This window comes from Artemia franciscana, chromosome 4, assembly GCF_032884065.1.
Source record: "Artemia franciscana chromosome 4, ASM3288406v1, whole genome shotgun sequence".
NCBI lineage: Eukaryota > Metazoa > Arthropoda > Branchiopoda > Anostraca > Artemiidae > Artemia > Artemia franciscana.
The window spans coordinates 33,835,560-33,856,823 of NC_088866.1; the positions used below are offsets into that span (position 1 = coordinate 33,835,560).

The 21,264-nt window shown below is 34.2% G+C and overlaps 1 protein-coding gene across 1 annotated transcript; it reads right to left on the bottom strand.

The window, feature by feature from the left end:
- Positions 1-480: 480 nt before the first annotated feature.
- LOC136026335 (mitochondrial pyruvate carrier 1-like) lies at positions 481-19,443 on the bottom strand. The gene is made up of 3 exons (XM_065702768.1): positions 19,235-19,443; positions 11,937-12,037; positions 481-4,670 (listed from the first exon to the last, which is right to left on the bottom strand). The coding sequence occupies exons 1-3, from the start codon at positions 19,294-19,296 to the stop codon at positions 4,498-4,500; spliced, it is 336 nt and encodes a 111-aa protein (XP_065558840.1). The 5' UTR covers positions 19,297-19,443; the 3' UTR covers positions 481-4,497.
- Between the last annotated feature and the right edge of the window lie 1,821 nt (positions 19,444-21,264).

The window sequence follows — 21,264 nt, forward strand, 5'->3', positions numbered from 1 at the left end:
AAAAGACTTGACAGCTTCTTTAGTCATCATGAGCTCTACCTCTTCCTATGCACTCCCATCCTTCACCAAATCACATGTTTCCTACCCCTTGGATATGAGTTTCTGAAACTCCTAACAAGTTAAATTCCAAGCGTCTGAACTGGAAACGCTTCGAAGCGTCTAAATTTGAAAATTAAGAGACACAAACTGAATAAAAGTGCCCAGCCTGGTGCTATTAAGAAATTGAAAAAAAGAAGAAAAAATCAGCTTATACATTGAATATTCCTTTCTAGACTTGGCTCTATTTAATCTTGAATCTCTCACCTAAGAATTTCTATATTACCAATCTAGATCTTGATGCTAACTTGTATTATAAATCCGTAAGTCCACAGATTTGTTAATTTAATGTTAGAACACTATTTCTTCTGGACTTAACACACCTTAAGACTAAACGTTCCATTAGATGATCATAAAGCTACTAAAAATACGAATATAATAAGATTTATACTATCAAGCATCATTTAATAATTTCAAAAAATGACATTAACAAAAAAAACTAGCACTGGTGGAGAAATGCATTCATGATTCATTTTCACAATGAACTTTAAAAAATCAAAAAACTATTAGAATTTGATAAGGACAGTTGCTAATGCAAACAAAATTCTGAAACAAATACTGACACCATAAAATTGTGTGAAATTCCGTACCATTTGACAACTGAGCTACGATAATTCAAAGATCCTACACAACATAAATGTTACAGGAGAACTGAAATATAAAATACACAACAAGTTTTCCGGACGTTATTAACGCGGGCAATTTTAGCATCAAAGATATGACTGATACAATTTCTAATATCAAAGCCAATAGTGAATATCAAAACAAAAGACAATATACGCTTTCGGGTAACAGTGACCAAGCGAAGTCGTTATGCGTAGTCTGGCTGATATGTCTGAACTCGAATTGCCTATGCATACATTATTTCACCGAACGGACATGAAATGTGCCTGTTAAAGCGAAATTAGACTCCGGCAAAAACCGAATTTCGATATTAGGAAAGCCTCTAGCTCCAGATCCTGAAAGCTAGTATCTTGAAGGAAAGTCGAACCCAAATTTCTACATGTCATAGAACAATCTTTCAACCGTAATCCGAGACAATGCCAAATCAGAAACTGCCTTAAAAGTGACAGTACAATCACAATCCTAGTCAAAGATATGCAAAGGTATGCAACTCTTTTTCTAAACTTTGTATAAACATTCTTTTATATATAATTTGCTTTTTCCTAAGCTTTGTATTCATATAAACATTTGACTGAAATCGTTAGTAACGATAAATTTCAAAAGAAAACGATTTCCACTGTTTCGGCAAGTGAGGTGGAGGAGTTATACGGCATTTACGAAGAAGATATTTATCAGTGCCTTAGAACCGACTAAAATACAAGGGAACTAACTGGACCAATGAGTTATGCGTGTTGACCTAAAACAATTACACTGGAAATCCTAACTTGATAAAAAAAAAGTTTCAATTAACTCAGTGAAATTCCAAGCACAACAAATTTGCGAACCTAAACTCAACTGCTATTAATAGTAATAAAAAAAAAAAAAAAAAAAAAATGTTTAGTACATCCATGAAGGTCTTATTGGTTTCCCATTTGCACAAGTATTCAAAACAAATCGATTATATTACTTCATAATAATAATTATTCTATTCTTTGTTCATAATCCGACATAAAAGAAACACACATCAACAATAATTACTGTTCTACTATGAAGAAAAATAGATTTTACTAAGTTCCAAATAATTTAGTTTTTGGAAAAAAATAATTCCATCCAAGGGCATATAGCTATTGAATCACCGACAAGTCTAAATCCGATTTTACCCAATTTATATAAAACAGACAAATACATCAATATCTTGACTTTAGGAACCCTTTAGACTGGAAGGGACCCGTGAGTTTCGTGATCCACAGAGGAATATGCCAGGTACGGATGTGACTGAAAAGCCTTTCTTATCGAAAGGAAATTTCTACACTTAGCACCAATTACGATTTCATTATAATTAGTAATCAATTGGAAAAGACAAATCCTTTAAAAAATTAGTAGCAATGTTCTAATTTCGTGTAAAATCTCTCAAAAATTGATTAAATTCATATTTCATGGTTCAATTAGAAAACGTTTAATAAGATTCTAGAGTTAAATTCAGTAGCGACTTACCACTATTTGTTCCTCGTTTACAAGCTTGGTCTTTAAATAAACAATTTCCTACTGCAACAACTTTTTGGCGACAAATAGTATAGGTGTTCGGTGCCAATCAGTTTTGCCTCATTACTTGTGGCACCTGTCTAAAGGTTTCCTGTACAATCAAGCTGCCCTAAGAGAATATAATTCAGGAATAATTTTTCCCTATCTCTAAATCATCCCTAGAAAGCACAGCCACGTTTTGGCAATAATCGTATTTCGTTCTCATACACATGAATTTCATACTAAAATGTATGACTTTCATATGTTTTCAAATGAAAACGAGATGTGGGGGAACTTTTCTTCACCTTTTCAGAGTCTGAACCCCCCCCCCATCAATATAGGCAAACAAGAAAGCTTACCGTCTCACAATCCATACCCCAATAACACAAATAGTTCAAGCCTAAATATTAGTTTTATCAGTAAAGCCTAGTTATCACAGTATTTATGGATGGATACATGCATTTTCACATTCCTAAGTTTTCAGTTGAGCATGTTTATGTACGAGTATATCAATTTTTTGACATCCAAGGATTTTAAGCGATCTATAGAGCTAATAGCTATAAAGCCAAACTAGTACCAATCCCCGAAATCCTATGATGCCAAAAAAGATGAAATATTGTGAATCCTTGACCACTCTGCTCACTACATTGTTTACAGGCAATTTGACAGCAAGAGTAAATTAAGAAAAGAAAGCACAGCTTTAAATTCGTATTTTAAATACCCAAAACGTTGTTCTCTCACATCTTATTTAAAATGAAGACGTGAAAATTCAAATTTTACAAGATAATTGCATTCAAGGTTTAAACAAATATAGAAGTTTTATCCAGGTTTGTCTATTGCTTCCCAAAATAATGAATTTAATTCCTTAAATTTAACTAATTTTCAATCTCAACATAAGAATAGTTCTAAAATTAAATACACCAGGTACTACTATCTTTGAGCTATCCGTGTAAAAACTAAATATATCTTGATTTTTCAACCGATTACTGCACTGTAATTAACTAACACTGTTGCATGCCTATCATCAAAATCTTGAAAAAGCTAAACTGGCACTCAAAGAACTGATCAGAAGATGCATTTATGGCAGATATATATGCATCAGACGTCTAAGGAAATTAATCGTGAAATTAATGGCGACTGAAAAGCGATTAGTCGAAAAATTTCGAAGAAAAAAAATGTGGGAGGGGGTACACAAATCTATACCCAAGTAGACCTTGCCATGCTTAAAATAATAATCTACAGATTTTGGCTTTATCAAACCTCGTTTGATATCAAACAGTGCGTTATTAAAATACTTAAAACTATATCACGGAAGAAAATCACAATTAAGGAGAATAACATAATAAACTGAAGGGGATCAGATCTCTAGCTCTTGACAGGATCTCTTGCCTACAGAAAAAATTAAAAGAGCATAAGAAACTGAAGATGACTGAACGATTGGTGTGCTATTGGATCTGTAAACTCTGATGGCATAGTGTGACCTAAAGAACATAGAAAACGACGAAAACTGAATTTTTGGCACTTTATTCTTTTGGACTCTTCTGGATCTAATTTCAACATTCTACAATGGTAAGAATATGCGGTATTAAAGAAAATAAAATTTCTAGAGAACATTTTAAATCTTTACTTTCAAATTTTTAAAAACTACAGTCACACACTTTTTTTTTAACTACAGGCACACCAGGTAGTATATTAGAGCAGTTGAACTAAACAATTTAGTTAGAACTAATCTTATCCCAAAATACTTATGTTCTTAAGTTGTTATAAAAACGCTATTTAATATTATATGTTACACTACTTGTTATTATACGTTTATAAAAATACTGATATTTATAATCTTCCTCTAAATTTCAATTCACATGAATGCTCAACTAGACGTCAATCTCCATGTATAATCAATCTTCTGTAAGCAGCCCTGATTGGTCCAAAGCGATGGTGGGTAGAAGTTTATATCTAGCTAAGCAAACGTTTGAATGGGACATTCGAGAACAACTGACATTTTCAATCTTATCAGTTCAATCATTTATCTTATTGAATTTGAATATACTATATCAGAAGTTTCGAATAAATATAAGAAGTTTTGATTTTCTTTAAATTCTATGACTGATTAATTTACTAGCTTTAACAAGGACTAAAACAAACATTAAAAACCCCTAACATCAAAAGGAAAATGACCTAGGTTCCTAGCAAAAACTAAAACATCTATAACTTATCAGCCGTTTAGAGCTGAAACGAAATATCACTGCGATGAGTAAACATACAGCTTTTACAGCTGATTCAGCTCTTTTGGTCCTCGTTCTCCTTCTTATCTAAATAATAATGCTTCACAAATCTGTAGCCTTGAGTCAGCTGAGCAGCTTCGTTTGTCATATGGCATGCAAATAGGAGCAAATTTCGAGGTTGAACTTTCCAAGCAAACCTCATGAAAATTGCTGAGTATAAGCACAAGGCTGGAAATAAAAAGTCAATTAAGAAATGAAATATATACAAAGATGGATCAAAATTTTATGAACAATTCAGTATTATATATGAGTTCAAAGATTTATTTAATTCTATTTTGCAGCTGAATTGAAAGAGAGGTGCTAAAGCATCACTGACGTTGAAATAAAAATATTTTTACTCCCTTGACCTGTCAACCTGTTGTAGCACAGTGCATTGATGTTCTTCCTTGGGAATATGGGGATGCCCAGGGTTCGATACCCGCCACAGCAAGGTTCGGCGACAAGCTTGCTACTTATCCCTGTAAAAAACACCCAGCAACTGAAACGTCGATTCGACGCCCTATGCGCCAGCCATGGCTCTGGAGGATCTATATCCTATTTTTTTTATGATCTGTCTTAGGTATATACCTGAAAAACACCAATCCAAGATTTTTCTTTTTGTTCATTGTTTAGGGCAGCATCACATTTTCATCGCTGTTGCCAGATTGAATGATAAAATGAGTGAAGAAAGCTAATTAGTAAAATTTGATATTGCTTTTGTCTGTAAAAATTCAAACAGTAACAATCTTTTTTTTATTCAAAAATAGGGCATACAATAATAAAAACAAAATAAGTCAGGTAATCCCTTAAGCGAAATCTTGTAGAGGATCCCTTTAAATAACCAAAACTAAACCAAAATTACACTCTATAATGATTACCACCCTTCTTTCCAAAACAAACAATAAGCACATAATAAAAGAAATAAAAACGAAAACACCTTTTTCTTTCACCCCCAAAGCTCCAAAAAAGCCCCGACTTACCAGCCACTAAAAAGGTTCAATACAGCAAGGACCCATCTCTATAATGGAACTTCACTCTCAGACACACCTGAATATTCACCCTCTCACATATCCGAAATACCCATACCCTTCTTCTCTCACTGTATGTAATTTTCTACAAAAACATTTCAACGACGAACAAAACTTCCTCATTTTCTGCATTGACTTCAATTAATCTGGAATGTCATTCCATATTTAATGCTCAATACGCAATTCCGGTCCGAAATTCAAGCTTCAACAATCTGTCATTTCCCAAAGACAACTAGATCTTCAAAGGAAAGCTAGATTGTCTAAGGCTGTTTGGGGCCAAAAGTTTCTAGATTACTCTTGCTTGTTTTTCATCCACATTTTTTTTTCAAATTGGCACCTGCTACTACCAAAAACTGCAAATAGAAATCTTTTTCACTAAAAACTGAATTTCTGATCGTTCCTATGTTTTGGACATACATGGTTGTGTCAGTTTCCGCTTCATCAATTAGAACAGTCAGATTTTATTTTGACCCCACGTGGTACTTTAAAGATGTTTCAATTCATTTTGATCAGAAACGAAGCACATTAGAATCGACTAATAACCACCAAGTTCAGGCAAAAGACCAGAAGAAAAAAGCAAACTAAGAGAATAAAAACACAGGGCGAAATATGAAGAAAAGTAAGAGACTGATTATAAAGACAGTGGGTCTAGGCGTTTACACAGCCCCCCCCCAGCGGAAAATATCCCCTCCCCAGAATATGTCCCTCGTGACTGGATGGTCTCCAATCACTTTTGACTAATATAAATAGACTAGAACTCTCAATTTCCGATTTTCGACATAGCACCTCAAATTAGGTATCATTTTCTCAGACCACACTGCCTTTCTATGTCGAATAAATAAATGTTGAAATGGGTATAAGTCCATTTATTTAGGCAGCGAAAACGGGTACAAAAGACTAAATATTTCGATCACAAGTATAGCAATCGTTATCAGTAATAATAGTTAAGTATTAAAATTGAAACTAAAATATTTATACAAAACAAAATTATTAACTTTCGGGTCCTTCACAAAATGATGAACTTCCGGGTTATTCTCTACATTTTTTCGGAGAGAGTTTTAATACTTTTTAGTGATTTATCTATTTAACTACTGTAAATAGTAAATATTATTTCTACTGATGACGATCGCAGTATATGTGACCAAAATATTTAAACTTTTGTACCTGTTTTCGCTGTCTAAATAAATGGATTTATCCCCATCTGAACGTTTATTTTTCGTCATAGAAAGGCGGCGTGGTCCGAGAAAACGATACCTAATTTAAGAATATATATATATATATATATATATATATATATATATATATATATATATATATATATATATATATATATATATATATATATATATATATATATATACAGTATTTACATAAAAAATACGTCGTATATATGGGGAAATGAGGCCAACCAAGTGTACAACCAAAAATGAGATACTGATCACATTGATACGGACACATTTTAGCCACAAATATCATTATCAAAAATAATATTGAATAGATGAAATTCAAAAATCTCTATTAAAACATTAGTATTAGCGGGTACCTGAATCATTTGATGCTTAACTAGATGATATTCAAAGAAAAACCACAGGTTAATGGTCCTGTAAAGGTGGCTGTTCCTTTTACTTAATACTAAAAAGCCTATGCATCCCAAAAATTAGGCCAAGGTGATTTGTATACCTCAAGGGTTCCTAAACAAGATGAAAATCTTATCTGAACACTATTGATTTCAAATATTAATCCTAATCCAAAGATGATCAAATCCAGATCCTAAGATGATAATCTTTGGTTACTTCATTACTTTCCCATGTATTAATTCTATGTATCACTCTAACTGTTTTCTTGCTTGTTTAACTATTGTTGGGGTAGGTTTAGTTTGCATGCTTTGAAAACAAAAACCAGAGGCTGAACCGTTTCAGTCCGGAAACATCTTCCACAATCTTTCTGCTGTTGCGGCCATGATGGCCGTTTTCTGCTTAACATTATGACAATTAAATACCGGGAATTGGAGACCTCCACCTTAGATGTCTGGAAACCAGTTGCGGTGACGGTCACCCACAGATCCATGAGGTTGCCCCATTCCCTCTTGGAGTTTATGTCCTCTTCTGAACTAAATATTTTTGTAATAACAAAATTCTTGCTTCAAGGCATTCATAAAGTTTTATTTTATTAGGTATTTCAGAGTCGCTTCTAGTTAAACTACATCTCAAGTCATAATCAAGAGAATTACACGCGGAAAAATCTTCAAGTTCATAAATCTATGTCCAAGCGGTGGTATGTGGAAAAGAAATCTGGCAAGCAAATATTTACTGTCTTAGCAAAAACGTTGGTTATTTTTACTCTTTAAACACATAAGAGAGTGGAAATTCAAGAAAGACCGCAATAGCGAGACTTGGCAAGTTTGCCAAAAAAAGATAAGATCTTATCAATACATCTTAATTGAAATTATTCGAATTCTACAACATGGTCTTGTCTAAGAATTCGTTTATAGACATAATTTTACGTCATCTATAGCAACTAATTGTTCACTCTTAAGTCTTACTAAAGAGCATAGTTAGGGCTAGGTTGACAGTTAGAATCGTAGAACGGTTATGCATGTCCTCTTGGAGGTCCTCAAGTATTTATTAGCAACAGAACAAGATCAAACATATTACTTGTTACTTTTAAATAAAAACATATTCCCATTTAATCTCATAATTCATAATGACCAACTGCAAAGCAGTGAAAATTTTGAAGAGCCAACAGGATTTCTACGAATTTGAGCCACTTCTTCTCTGGACACCGTCGTGTTTGGGTGGTTTAATCAATGACAGGCTTCGAAGGGTGAGAAATAAGGAAACCTTACTTAGGTTTGGCAAAAAGACATTTATAGGCACTTTAATTACAGTTTAGTATTAAAATCAACTACATTTCAAATGGACTTTTAGTAGCTCTTTTTTCAACTGAAAAGTTTTGCAAAAGGCAAACGAATACCTTTAGGAGATTCATTATATATGTGTCATTATGTATGCTAAAAATATTTTATGTTTTCCAGAGAAATTGCCTAGGGATTATTCTGGGTACCCGGTTGACTGACCGTATTTCAAACAGTAGACTTTACGAAAAATGTAGTTCAATCCCACTTTCTAGGGCTATAATGAAAGAAAGGTTTAGATGGCTAGGCAACGTTCTGCGGATGAAGGATGACAGATTGCCGAAAATTGTCCTTTTCGTCAACCTTCTAGGGCTAAACAGAAAGCAGGGCGTCCTCGTAGCGGGTGGGAGGGTGTCATAAATAAAGATTTAAAGGAAATGTAAAACTTCCTGGGAAGGCGTAAAGAGGGAGGCTTTGAATATATTGGTTTGGAAGAGGAGCGTCCGTAGCTGTGTTAGCCTCAAGCGGCTCGGTGCCGCGGTGAGTTATTAGTAGTAGTAGTAGTTCCTTAATACTTTCCGAAAACCGAATTCCAACTCAAAAATTAGTTGAAAATCCACGCTACAAAAGTATTATTTCTTTTAAACGTACATAGAGCCGATATTTTAGAATAAAGGAAGTAAAAATTATAAATAACTATTACTGAGTGACACAGCATTGGACTAAGGCAGATCAAAATCTAGTTTCTTGCTTAGTTTTTAGCCAAAGTCTAAAATTTTATTATTATATATTTTTAAACTTATTATTATTATTATTTTATTATTTATTATTATATATAATTATATATATATTTTTGAAATTCTGTCATAAATCTTATGATTTTCTGAACCTTACAGGTACCCAGCTGCCCGTACCCTCCCCCTCCCCAAATTTAGTCTCCTATCAGCGGTTGTCGCTTTTCTTAACAGTTATTACTGTTCACAGCTATACATTAGCAAAACAGAAACAATACCGATTGTTTGCTTATCCACAGCAGTGAAATCAAGTTGGACGACACAAATCATAGTGCAGACTCTTATCGCTGGCGGGAACAGAAGTCAACAGATAACACAGTTCTTAATTTTTGTTTTACAATAAAGTATTTCTGGCACTTCTAATTTTGACAACTGTAGAAACACTGTATAATAATCGTCTATAAAAGGCATAATTTGGCTGGACATAATTAACCAAATACTTAACGACAGCAAAGAAAACCTATGCAGATGGATGAAAACCTATGAAATAAAACAAAATAATTGTGAAAGCGCTTAAAATTCAGAATCTAAAAATACTGACACGAAATTAATAGCAGAATACATGGAAATCACTTATTGTTTGTGTATTTCATCATGAATGAATTATATCTCAAAGTAAAACTGTTCGCATGAATTTCCTTTTTTTCAAACGCTTTTATCTCCAAATGCACCAAAAAGTAAAAGGAAAAATCTAAAAAAAAAAGTAAAAGAAAAATTGAAATTTTTGAGCTAAAAGTGAATACATAGGGGAAGTCAGGCAAAACAAAATGATCTTTGAATAGCCATAAAAATCCGTCACGACTGCCCTACACTTTAATTTTTTGTCATTAAAATTTATAGTTTTTTTTAGGAATATTTTTGTTTTCTTTTTATAGTGCATTTATCAATACATTTCGTTCTCATAAGTTTTTCTCTTTTTAGTCATTGGTATTTCCTGGTTTCCAGAACATTGCGATAAAACCTGTTCATTGTTAAGCCAAAAAGGAAAACTTTCTAGGCAGAGCTTAGGCCTTCGCCCACCTACCCCCCTGCCCTAGGTGTTACAAAGGATGTATGGGCGGCCCAAGACTTGTTTTAGTCTTATCTTAAGATTTTCATTGTACTCTTTTTAGTCTTTGGTATATCTTTTAGGATAGGAAACCCATTTTATAAAATGAATCTTTTCATATTTCTATTTATTGCAGACATAATGATTCATAATTTAACAAACTTTGCTTGTCAAATTCATGTAGATACTAGACTTACCTATTCCTCAAACCACCTATGGCAATGGCTACTTGTAAGTGGTCAATACGAAATCTATAAACGGGTTTTTGATTTTTCGACCTTTGATCCTTACAACTATTTACAACTATTGCGTTTATTTACAACTATTGTATTTTAATATTAGGTATTGAATTCTCTAACAGAGCTAGAATTTCTATAGATGCTCCTGCCGTCTTCCAGTTTATCTGATAGAAATTCTACTTTTTTAACCGTCCTAGGTAATGTCTTTAAGTCCTTTATAGACACTAAATATAGCTTTAAATTATCAATCTTATATTTATTCAAAATATAGAATCCATATTAACCTTATATCTCAATTTTATTCTTTTAATATCTTTTATTTGTAAATTAAGATATATAAATAGTTTTCAGTGGGAATTAATCTTTTTGGTATGTATGGGCTATTACTGGAGACTACTTTCAAGAGCTGCTGTTTTCAACCTTTAAATTGTCATTAATATAAGATTAGAAAGATTAAAGATCCATATTAACCTTATATCTGAATTTTATTCTTTTAATATCTTTTATTTGTAAATTAAAATCTACAAATAGTTTTCAGTGGGAATTAATCTTTTTGGTATGTATGGGCTATTACTGGAGACTACTTTCAAGAGCTGCTGTTTTCAACCTTTAAATTGTCATTAATATAAGATTAGAAATAACAATTTCAATTGTTTACTAATTTATTTAGCTACATATCGAGCAAAGCTCGATATACCCTTTCTATCCATCTTAGTTAGATATGCCCTTGGCCAATAATACTTGTTGGAAAATTGTTTTTTATAAAGAAATTATATAGACACCACAAAAGGAGTCGAAATTTAAAAATGAGAAACATACTAGGGTATATGTATTACGCAATATAGTAGTCATATTGAAAAATATATATGTTCAAGTTACTCCAAATTTTTAAATGAAATGTTACTGCAGCCAATGCACATTTCATATAGATGTGAGGATTTGTTTTACATAAAAATCATGCTTTTGCTTACTAGTTTTTTCTAATTTTAGAAATTGGGGGGCAATCCATTTTTCCAGGTTTAAAAGCCTTTTGGAATTTCAGTAGGACAAATGATGAAATTTTATTATTATTTATTTTTTTTTTTTTGCTCACTAAAGGACCATCAATTTGCAAAAACATTATTCCAGGTTTAGTTACATCTATTCATTTTGCAACATCAGCAAATCAATTTCACGTTTCAATAAATTGGTAGAAAAACCAGTTTTAGAAATAAGTTATACTAGGAGTAAATATTTGCAGTCCCTAAGTAAAAAATAACAGTTAGGGTAATAAACCTGAAAGTAAAAATCACATGGAGTCATATCCACAGAGGTCCATTCTGAGCATTAAGAACTCTACAAACTGGAAGAGAAAATTGCATAAACATGAAGAAACAGGGGAGAGAAGGTAGTCAGGAGCCAGTTCACTCATGCACATGTATTTGATCCAAGAGTTAGAAAAAGTGAGCATAGAACATGATACACTGCTGATATTAAAGAAAGTCAAACATACCTAGTGTCATTTTCCCACTAATAAATTCTGGATCCTTTTTCAAGTCTGAAAGTGCAGCTATTGGAATTCCCCAGTTAGCTACAGGGCCCCAAAAATGAGTGCTGAAAAATCATCATAAATAATTAGCATCTGTTAAAATTACTGGCATACAATGATAGCTATGGAAGGGAAATTTTGACAAAAAATAAGAAATGCTCATTAAAAACGTTCTCCATAAGCTACATTCCCAACTATGTCTATCTAGATTTTGAGCCATTAAGTGATTGCTGCCCACATCAGTACACACATGCATACACATGTGGACCCTTGAGCATTGGGTGACCAAAGCACAAAAAACGAATTCTTTAGCCAAAGTTTCTAGATTTTTTGAGAGGAGATCCTCAAAGTGAATTCCAGGGGGAGAGGATAATCCCCTGCTTTCTCTAACACCAGAGTATGTGTGAACAAATACGGGTTTAGGCATGAAAATCTAGCTTGAGTCCACTTTGGAATAGTTTCTTTTGACAACTGATTAAAAGAAAAAGGCGAAATTAAACAATATCAGAGAATAAAAAGTAAATAAACACGAAAAAATAACTAAGAAAGCAGACACGTCACAAGGCAACACAATTATTTAAACATGAATAAAGAAAGAATAGTATTTTCTTAGGTTGTAACTAGAAAATAAAAATAGTCGACTTGACAGTTTCTTGTGTCTCCTGAAATTAAAAGAAGAAATAATAATAATAATAATAAAGATAAACAGAGGCTGTCTGTTGTACTTTGGAGATTATTGTGTGTCAAGCTGCCTGGACTAATGGACTAAGCCTGCAGGCTTTCTCCAATCAAATCTAAAATTGTACTGGTATAACTCCCTTCTCTGTGTCCAAACTCGGAAACACCAACCACCAATTGGTAGCTGCCAACTTCCTTCTCAGACTAAAAGCTCAGATGTCATAGTGATGTCAACCAAAGTTGGACATTTAGAAACTCAAGTCGGATGAAATCCAGCAAAAGTACTTGGTTGAAATTCAGAATATATTTGATTGCCTGAATACCCTTGAAGATCCAGATACTCTCTGGCATGCTTACAAGAGCAACTCACTAGAAATTGCTGACGATACCACTAGGTGCAATATGCACTCCAAGAAGCCATGGCTGTCACAGGAAGCATTGCAGATCATTGAACAGTGCAGAAAAGCCTGGCTGGCTGGTGATATGCCCACATACAGGCAGCTGGCCAGGATCAGGAATAAACCAGGAATGAACCAGAAGAAGCTGCTTGCAAAGGGGAAGTTATGTCCCTGTTCAAGTATGTCAGAGACCTGAGCAAAGGGAAACCTCCAAAAATAGGAGTAGTAAAATTGGAATCTGGTGAAATGCTTGAAGATAAGAGATAATATTTATTTCAACAAAGCGACTATCACGAGCCCAAAAGGGCCGAATTCGCACTTCAGCGTACAACATCATAAATTGCAATCAATAAAAAGTCAAACGATAAAAACTCGTAAAGTTAAAACAGGGAAAACAAATTTAAACAAAAATGTAGCTAGCAAGAATTACAAAGTTTGCAATTGCAAAATAAACACTCAAACTATAAGATAAGAGTGGAGTGAGAAAAAAAGGGGGGGGTATTAATTTAAAATTTCAACTATGTGAGGGATTAATGTTCTTAGATAAGATAAGATATTTAATTTCAAAAAATAACTATCACAAGCCCCAAAGGACGCATTCCGGAATTCGCATTCCAGAGTCATAAAACCATAAAAATAAAAACACATCATAAAAATAGCACAACAACTAAAAAAACTGGTTAAACAATGTCAAAAACAACTAAATCAGAAAGGCAAAGCCATTCATTTGTCAAAAAAAAGAAAAAATTAAATGGCAATATGTCAGAAAGTTGAAAAGGTAAGTCGTAAAACAAAACTAAAAGAGTGAGATAAAATTAGCGTTGAAAAGGTTTAAAAGAGAACATATAAACAATCGGTGGGAACAAACGAATCAAACGAACAACGACCTAAAGCACCTCACATGAAAGAGAAAAAAAAAAACTGGGGGAGGCGAAACTAGTTGGCTATTTTATTTATTTTTTCTGTGATGAAGGGGACAAAGGTTTTTTTATATCCGGAGGTAACGCAACGAATGGGGGACAAAACTGGGATGGGCTCAGAAACAGCTCAAGGCTGTCGTAATCTGGATGGTGAGTGACGTTTGGGGAAAATACTTGCCGTCCGAGGGTTCGTTATTGCATTTTTTGAAAAACGGAGGCACAACGACGACCTCCTTCGCTCAAGGGTTTCCAAACTAGCTTTTTTTAGGAGCAGAGAGTAAGGCACCTTGCCTTCTTTGAAAATTATTCGCAAGGCTCTTTTTTGTATTGACTCAATTTTGTCTGATTCTTCACGGGAGATGCCAGGGTGCCAAACTGGACAAGCATATTCAAGATGCGGATGGACAAACGACGTGTACAACCTTAAGGAGTGAGAAGGGGGGACACTATATTTATTTAGGAGCTTAAGGAGGGCGATAGACGCATTAGCTTTATGGATGATATCTTTAACGTGGATATCCCACTTTAAATTTGACGAAATTGTGACTCCAAGTAATTTAACCGAGGATGCATAAATTTCAGGATGAAAGCCCACAACTAGAAAGATGGAAGGGAAACTTGCAAAGCTGCTGAATGCTGATACAGTGGATGTTGATCAAGACCTGCTGTCATCTGCTGAGCAAACCATATGCAATAATCATCCAGAGCCTGGTCCCCCTTCAGTAGAAGGGGCTTCCACAAAGTGCTGCCTTTGTGGAAGCACAAGGCAGCACAAGCAATTTCTCGAATTACAGAGGTTATTAGTCCCTCGAATTATCAGTCCCTGATAAAGTGTTTACCATGATTCTACTGGATGGATGCACCCAAATATTCTACAAATGCCTCGAGACTCAGCAAGCAGGTTTCATGTCCAAAACCAAGCAGATATTCTTGATCCATCAGGTTGTAGAAAAGCCCAAGAGTTCCAATGTGCAGCATACATTGCCTTTGTCAATTTCAAAGCAGCCTTTGATTTGGTTGACCATAATTTTCTCTGGCTGATACTTGAACAAACAGGACTTCTTGACAAGCATTACTGTCTGTTCAAGACACTCTATACTGATAATAAGGGCTCCATCCAGATAAACAGTCGTCACAACCCAGTATTTGAAGTAAATAACAGTGTAAGACAAGGATGTACTGCTGCCCCCAAACTTCAATTATGAAGTTTGAATGTAACAGTCAGGGTTGTAATAGTCTAAATTATCTAATGTGGATATTTTGGACTGTTATATCCAAGAAGTAGGACATTGCATTTTGAAGCATTGAACTCTAGACACCAGTCCTATGAATACTTGGATAGCTGGTTCAAATCGTTTTGCATACTTGACTGGTTTATATTGTCTCAGGCCAGTATTAGGAGCCTGCAATCATCCACATGTTGTGTCAAAGGATACAAATATTGGCCTATTATTGTTTCAATGACTCTGTGCAAACTATTGAAATTAGTTGTTATTGATGAGCTTGAGACTAAATGCTATGCTCCACCTGATAAGTTTGACTTTCAGCATGGATTCAATTGTCCTGAGGCACTTTTTGCTGTTACCAACTCCATAAGAGGGTCAGATATAGCCCTAGGTTAAATACAAAACTGCAAGAAAATACTATAATATGAAACCCTTAGTTTATAGCATCCAAAAGTATCTATTAACCAGATTTGCAGGGTTCTTTCCATTTCAGTCCATGTTTTCAATCATTTTAAAATATGCATTTCTCCAATTTCTTGGAATGTTTCACAATGATGTGGTGCTATAAAATGGAAATTTATATCATTGTTAACAGAGTTGCAATCATTTTCACAGCAATGAAGAACAATAGATGGGTTATTTAGGATTATAAATGGCCCATAAGGGTAGGGGGCATAGTTCTCATGTGACCATAATAATTAGAAAGAGTGGGAATTTAATGATACCACTTTTGTTACCATAGTATTTCCTTCTCAGAAGTAGTCTTTTTGTAGAATTACCTGGCTCTGGGCTATACACAAAAGTTCTTTCTCCTTATGTATAGTAAGGTATATAAACAATTGTGAAGGTCATTTCACCTCTTAGAGGTAGACTACAAAGTAGCTTTTATAACTCTATTGAAGTGCAACATTCCTCCTTAGATTGATGCCTCTACATATTGACAGCTAACACTTAATTGTTTTATTTAATTATAATGGGGGAGGGGGGGCTGCAGCTTCTTAGTTTTTCCTCTTGTGAAAGCTGAGAGGAATGGGGAAAAGACATGACCCAATAGGTCACTCTCCAACAGCTTACAAGTTGTCATTACATCTCTTCTTTTTATGTAGTACACTAAGGTAGGTAGTTTGAGTGAGATGAAACATTCTTTCAAGGTTTTGTCTTGCAATGTTGAAATAGGCTTTGTTGCTCTTCTTTGAACACTCTCCAGTACCTTTGCATCCCTTTCATAGCAGGAGAGGGCTAAGGTCACACCACAGTCCATATGAGAGCAAGCCATGGCTTTATAAAGCTTCACATTCACACATGGCTTCCTAGTGGTAAATGTTTTTTTTATGAGGCCATGAGCTAAGTTTACTTTTGTAACCTGACCTTGTGTGTGACAATAAAACCTCAAATCATAGTCAACAATGACCAAATGCCTCAATCTACTTGTTTACCCAATCTACATATTGTTTATGCTTAAAGACTGATATTGTTTTTCAGTGTTCGGCAATTTGTCTCAATATATGGTTGTGTAAAGCAGTGTGTTTTGTTTTTCTGAATAATAAAGATTTGATTTGTGGTATAGAATACTGGTAGGCCCTAATTAGGGAGTAAGATGGAGGAATCTGATAATGACAGTGACTAAGTGTCTTACCAGGATGAAAAATTCAAAATTTTTGAATAAAATGCATAAAACTATTTTTTGAAAAAATTTGTATTTTCAAATATTTACTTTATCATTTACCAAAATAGGGTACTTGTGTATTATTAATAAGTAATAATTAATAGTGATGTGTATTATTAATAAGTGTAGGTAATAAGTGAAGTTAGGTACTTTTGTGAAACAAACTACAATGCAGGTGCATTTTATGAGAGAATCCAGTTTCATAGCCATAAAGACAAAACTCAATTTAGTTTGTTATGCATAGTGATAGAAGATAGTGTCTGAACATGGATTTTGAAATGAAGATTTTGGGATTTTCCAAAGACTGAAAAAGAGGCAATTGTATTTTTCCAGGATAAGGGGTTGTTGCCCACAACAAAACAGTGCATCAATGGACACAACATGACTTTATACTCTTACAAGAAGGAACATTTTTGGAAGTGTAACAATAGGCCATGTTTGAAAAAAGTCAATTTCCTAATAAAGTATTATATTTTCATCATATTTTGTTTTATTTCATTAGCTGTATCATAACTTTGGGCTATATATTTGCACATTAGGGGGGGGGGAGTGTGCATTATATCAAATACCTAACTTAACCTAATCTAACCACTTCTATATACAAAATATTTAATTTAAATGTACCTGCATCATAGTTTGTTTCACAAAAGAACCTAACTTTACTCATCGAATGTGTTCTGAATAATACACAAGTACCAAAAAAAAGTCATCCAAGTCAAATAAAACTTTAATTAAAAGAAATTTTGGTAAAATTATAGTTTAGTGACTTTTTGCTATCTCAGAAAGGGATTAGGTTAGGAAAATGAAACTTTCAGGGATGGGTCTACATGCTAAAGTATGTCCCAGAAAGGTGAAGTACCTACCTCTACTCCCTCTCCCTCTAGAGGGTCCTGGCCTTTGATGACCTTTAAAAATATGCATGCTATAAAAGGGAAACCTTGCAAAATAGATCTTCTGCTTGAATGAAGTACAACAAATTGTTTTCAGCTTCATAACTTTGCTCAATCCCAATTTAAAAGGTTTTAAAGATATGCAAATACATTTCTTAAATTTCAAATAAAAACATTGATATGGCTCAAAATTCTACTCAAATAACAGGAATTGCATTTTCAGAACTATAGGCAGAGAAAAAGCAACTGGTAACTGACAATTGAGGTAAAATGTTTTTTTCAAAATTTCAATAGGTATAGATCTGTCATGTAGGCAAATTTCAGGACCCTCTAGAGGGAGAAGGAGTAGAGGTGGGTACTTTAAAAAACCTCCCTGGGATATACTTTAGCCTGCAGACCAATCCCCAAAAGTTTAATTTTCCTTACCTAACCCCTTTCCAAGATAGCAAGAAGTCACTAACTAGAATTTTACCAAGATTTTGATAAATCAGTACTTAAAAGAGATACATTTTTTAAAACCAAATTTGACAAAATTAAATAGTACAGTATAAGATAAATATTAAACTAGATATTCTGAGGTAATAAATATTTTCTAAACATATTTTGGTAAAAATCTAGTTAATTGACTTCTTGCTATCTCGGAAAGGGTTTGGTTAGGAAAATGAAACTTTCAGGGATGGGTCTATAGGCTAAAGTATGTCCCGGGAAGGTATTTTAAAGTACCCCCTCCACTCCTTCTCCCTATGGAGGGCCCAAAAATTCAACTACATGACAGGTTTTGACCTATTGAAATTTTGACAAAACAGCATTTTACCTTCATTTTCAGTTACTAGTTGTTTTTTCTCACCTTTAGTTCTGAAACTGCAATTCCTGTTATTTGAGTAGAATTTTGAGCCATATCAATGCTTTCTTTCAAAACTTAGGAAATATATTTCTATACCTTTAAAATCTTATAAAATGGAATTGAGCAAAGTTATGAAGCTGAAAACAATTTTGTTGTGCTTTAATTAAGCAGAAGATCTATTTTGCAAGGTTTCACTTTTATAACACATATATTTTTAAAGGTCATCAAAGGTCAGGGCCCTCTAGAGGGAGAAGAAGTGGAGGTAGTTGCTTCAAAACACCTTCCCAGGACATACTTTAGTCTGTTGATTCATCCCTGAAAGTTTCATTTTCCTAACCTAGACCCTTTCTGAGCTAGCAAGAAGTCAATTAACTAGAATTTTACCCATATTTTTTTTTTCTTAAAGGCTCCAATTCGAAGCTTATACCAAAATCTTTGCTCATATTTTTAGCAAGAACATCCACTGAGAAAATCAAAATTCACCTTGCATCTCAGCCCTCTCCTAATAGGACTGGGTATAGCTCTAGCTTAGGCCAATATAAAAAAGACTGCCGATTTTATTGGTAAATTTGCCAATCTATAACTTTAGGCTACCTTACAAAAGGAAAGGACTAGCTTCAATAGCATGGCTTGGGCTTACCTCATGAGATAATCTCTCATTTCTTTTCCAGTGAAATAGTTTACAACTCGTTTATAGCTCATTCTGTTTCTTTGTACTTATTGAATTATAATGGACTTGGATGAACACCTAGACTTGTTTCACCGAAATTTAGCACTGAATTTTCAGGGCCACACAGCTCAAATAAAATTTTGATTGATCAGTGTTATCATTTTCGCTTTCAAGCAGGGCTTTCTTCGCCGTCCAATTGTATGCTAACAATGTTGAAATAGTTTTTGTTAATACGCTGGAAACAAAACTGTTAGCTAACAAAAACTGTTACTTTAATTACCTTAATTTATACTTCAGAGCAAAATAAGGTCCAATTCTGGATCTGAACGGCTCAGTTGTGGAAAGAACAACTATTTATATACCTCAAACAAGTAAAAAGATTGCTGTCGCAGTTTATGGCAAAGTGACCCGGGGCGAAATTAATTACCACCCCCCTCTCGAATCAAACATAAATTTATAAGCCATAAACCCGGCCAGAATGTCTCCAGAGCCCCTCCTTAAACGTCTATGCCAGTGACATACCTTCTGATTACGAGAGTATTGGATAGATGCAGTTTAAGCACGATGATCATATATAGGTAGGACCTAGAGATCATTCTTCTTTGGCTTAAAGTAGGCACCACAACACAATGTCAAAAAAATTAAGAGTATAAAGAGTATAAATTGGTTTCAGATGACAAGCAGCATCAACATCGTATTTTATACTATTTATTAGACATAGTGATTAGACAGAGTGATGGGCAGTTTCAGCCCTACTTTGAAGACTTGGGACCTTTTTTTGAAGACTTATTCAGGAAAATAAGTCTGCCAGACAAGATTCGAAGACTGTAAGCTACAGTGATCAAGTATATTTCTGAAACGCTGGCGCTTCGAAAGACAAAGGAGGAATCCTTAAGTATTTTCTAAACGAATTGCTTACAGGTCCTTTGGGTACCCGTCTGAGGGACCGTATTTCAAACAGTTTACTGTATGAACATTGCGGTTCTATACCACTTTCTAGGGGCTATAATAAGAGAAAGGTTGAGATGACTGGAGCACATTCAGCGGATGACAAATTGCCAAAGATTGGCTTTTTCGTCCAACCATCTAGGACCAAATTAGAAATAAGTTGTCCCCTTATGGAGTTGGAAGAAGCTGTAAAAAAGTATTAAAACAAATTTGGACTTCTTGCGAAGGTGTAAATAGGAAATCTTTGAATAGTTTGGGAGGGAGGAGGAGCGTGCGTAGTTGTGTCAGCCACATGTGACTTAGTGCTGCAGTGAGCTGTTAGTAGTAGTATCATAAAAAGAAGTCCCTGCGTATGCTCCCTTCATTAGGTTTTTTGTGTTTATATTGTAACTATATCCCTCAAAATTCCAATTCTGGCAGCTGACTATTTAGGAACACGAATGTGTTTTCAGGAGTAGGAAATCTACAGTTACTTCATCTTTCCTTCTAATTAAAGAGTTATGACATATTCTGTTCATGGAAAACTAAAATGTTACATGTATTCTATAGGCTCCTAAATTCCATTTCCAAAAATGACAATTGTAGCAGACACAGAAGTAGAGAAGCCTCTTATAAGGACATGTTCATGGATCACTTCTGCCAAGAGCTAGTACAACCTCACTTGCAGCATAGGCTATCATGAAGAAATTTGAGAAACTCTTTCCGAAAGTATATGGCAGGGTGTGGGAGTTGCTAGACTCAAAGCCCAGCCTCTCAGGAGGAAAAAGGCAAAATTTTATGGCTTTGTTCATGAAAATTCTTTAAAATAAAGACCATTTTTTACGGCAAGTTTTCAGAAGCACGATACGCATTGTCAAGATAGTGTCCATTATTTTGGATTGTTGATAGTTGAGTCAAATGATACTAACTGCTCGCTTGTTATCAAGATGATTCTTTCAGAGTCCGTCATAGAGCAAAATGTACTAGTATGCCCCCTCAGAAGGAAATGCTATAAAATTTTGGAAACTACCCTAAAAATACTAAAAAAAATTACTTACATCATTCCTAAAAAC

Excerpts from the sequence above, each read along its gene's own strand:
- LOC136026335 (XM_065702768.1), bottom strand. The coding sequence starts at position 19,296 with ATGAGCTATAAACGAGTTGTAAACTATTTCACTGGAAAAGAAATGAGA. Across the intron at positions 12,038-19,234 it reads ATGAGAGATTATCTCATGAG|CACTCATTTTTGGGGCCCTG; the intron begins GTAAGCCCAAGC and ends ATGATTTTTCAG. Across the intron at positions 4,671-11,936 it reads TAGTGGGAAAATGACACTAG|CCTTGTGCTTATACTCAGCA; the intron begins GTATGTTTGACT and ends TTTTATTTCCAG.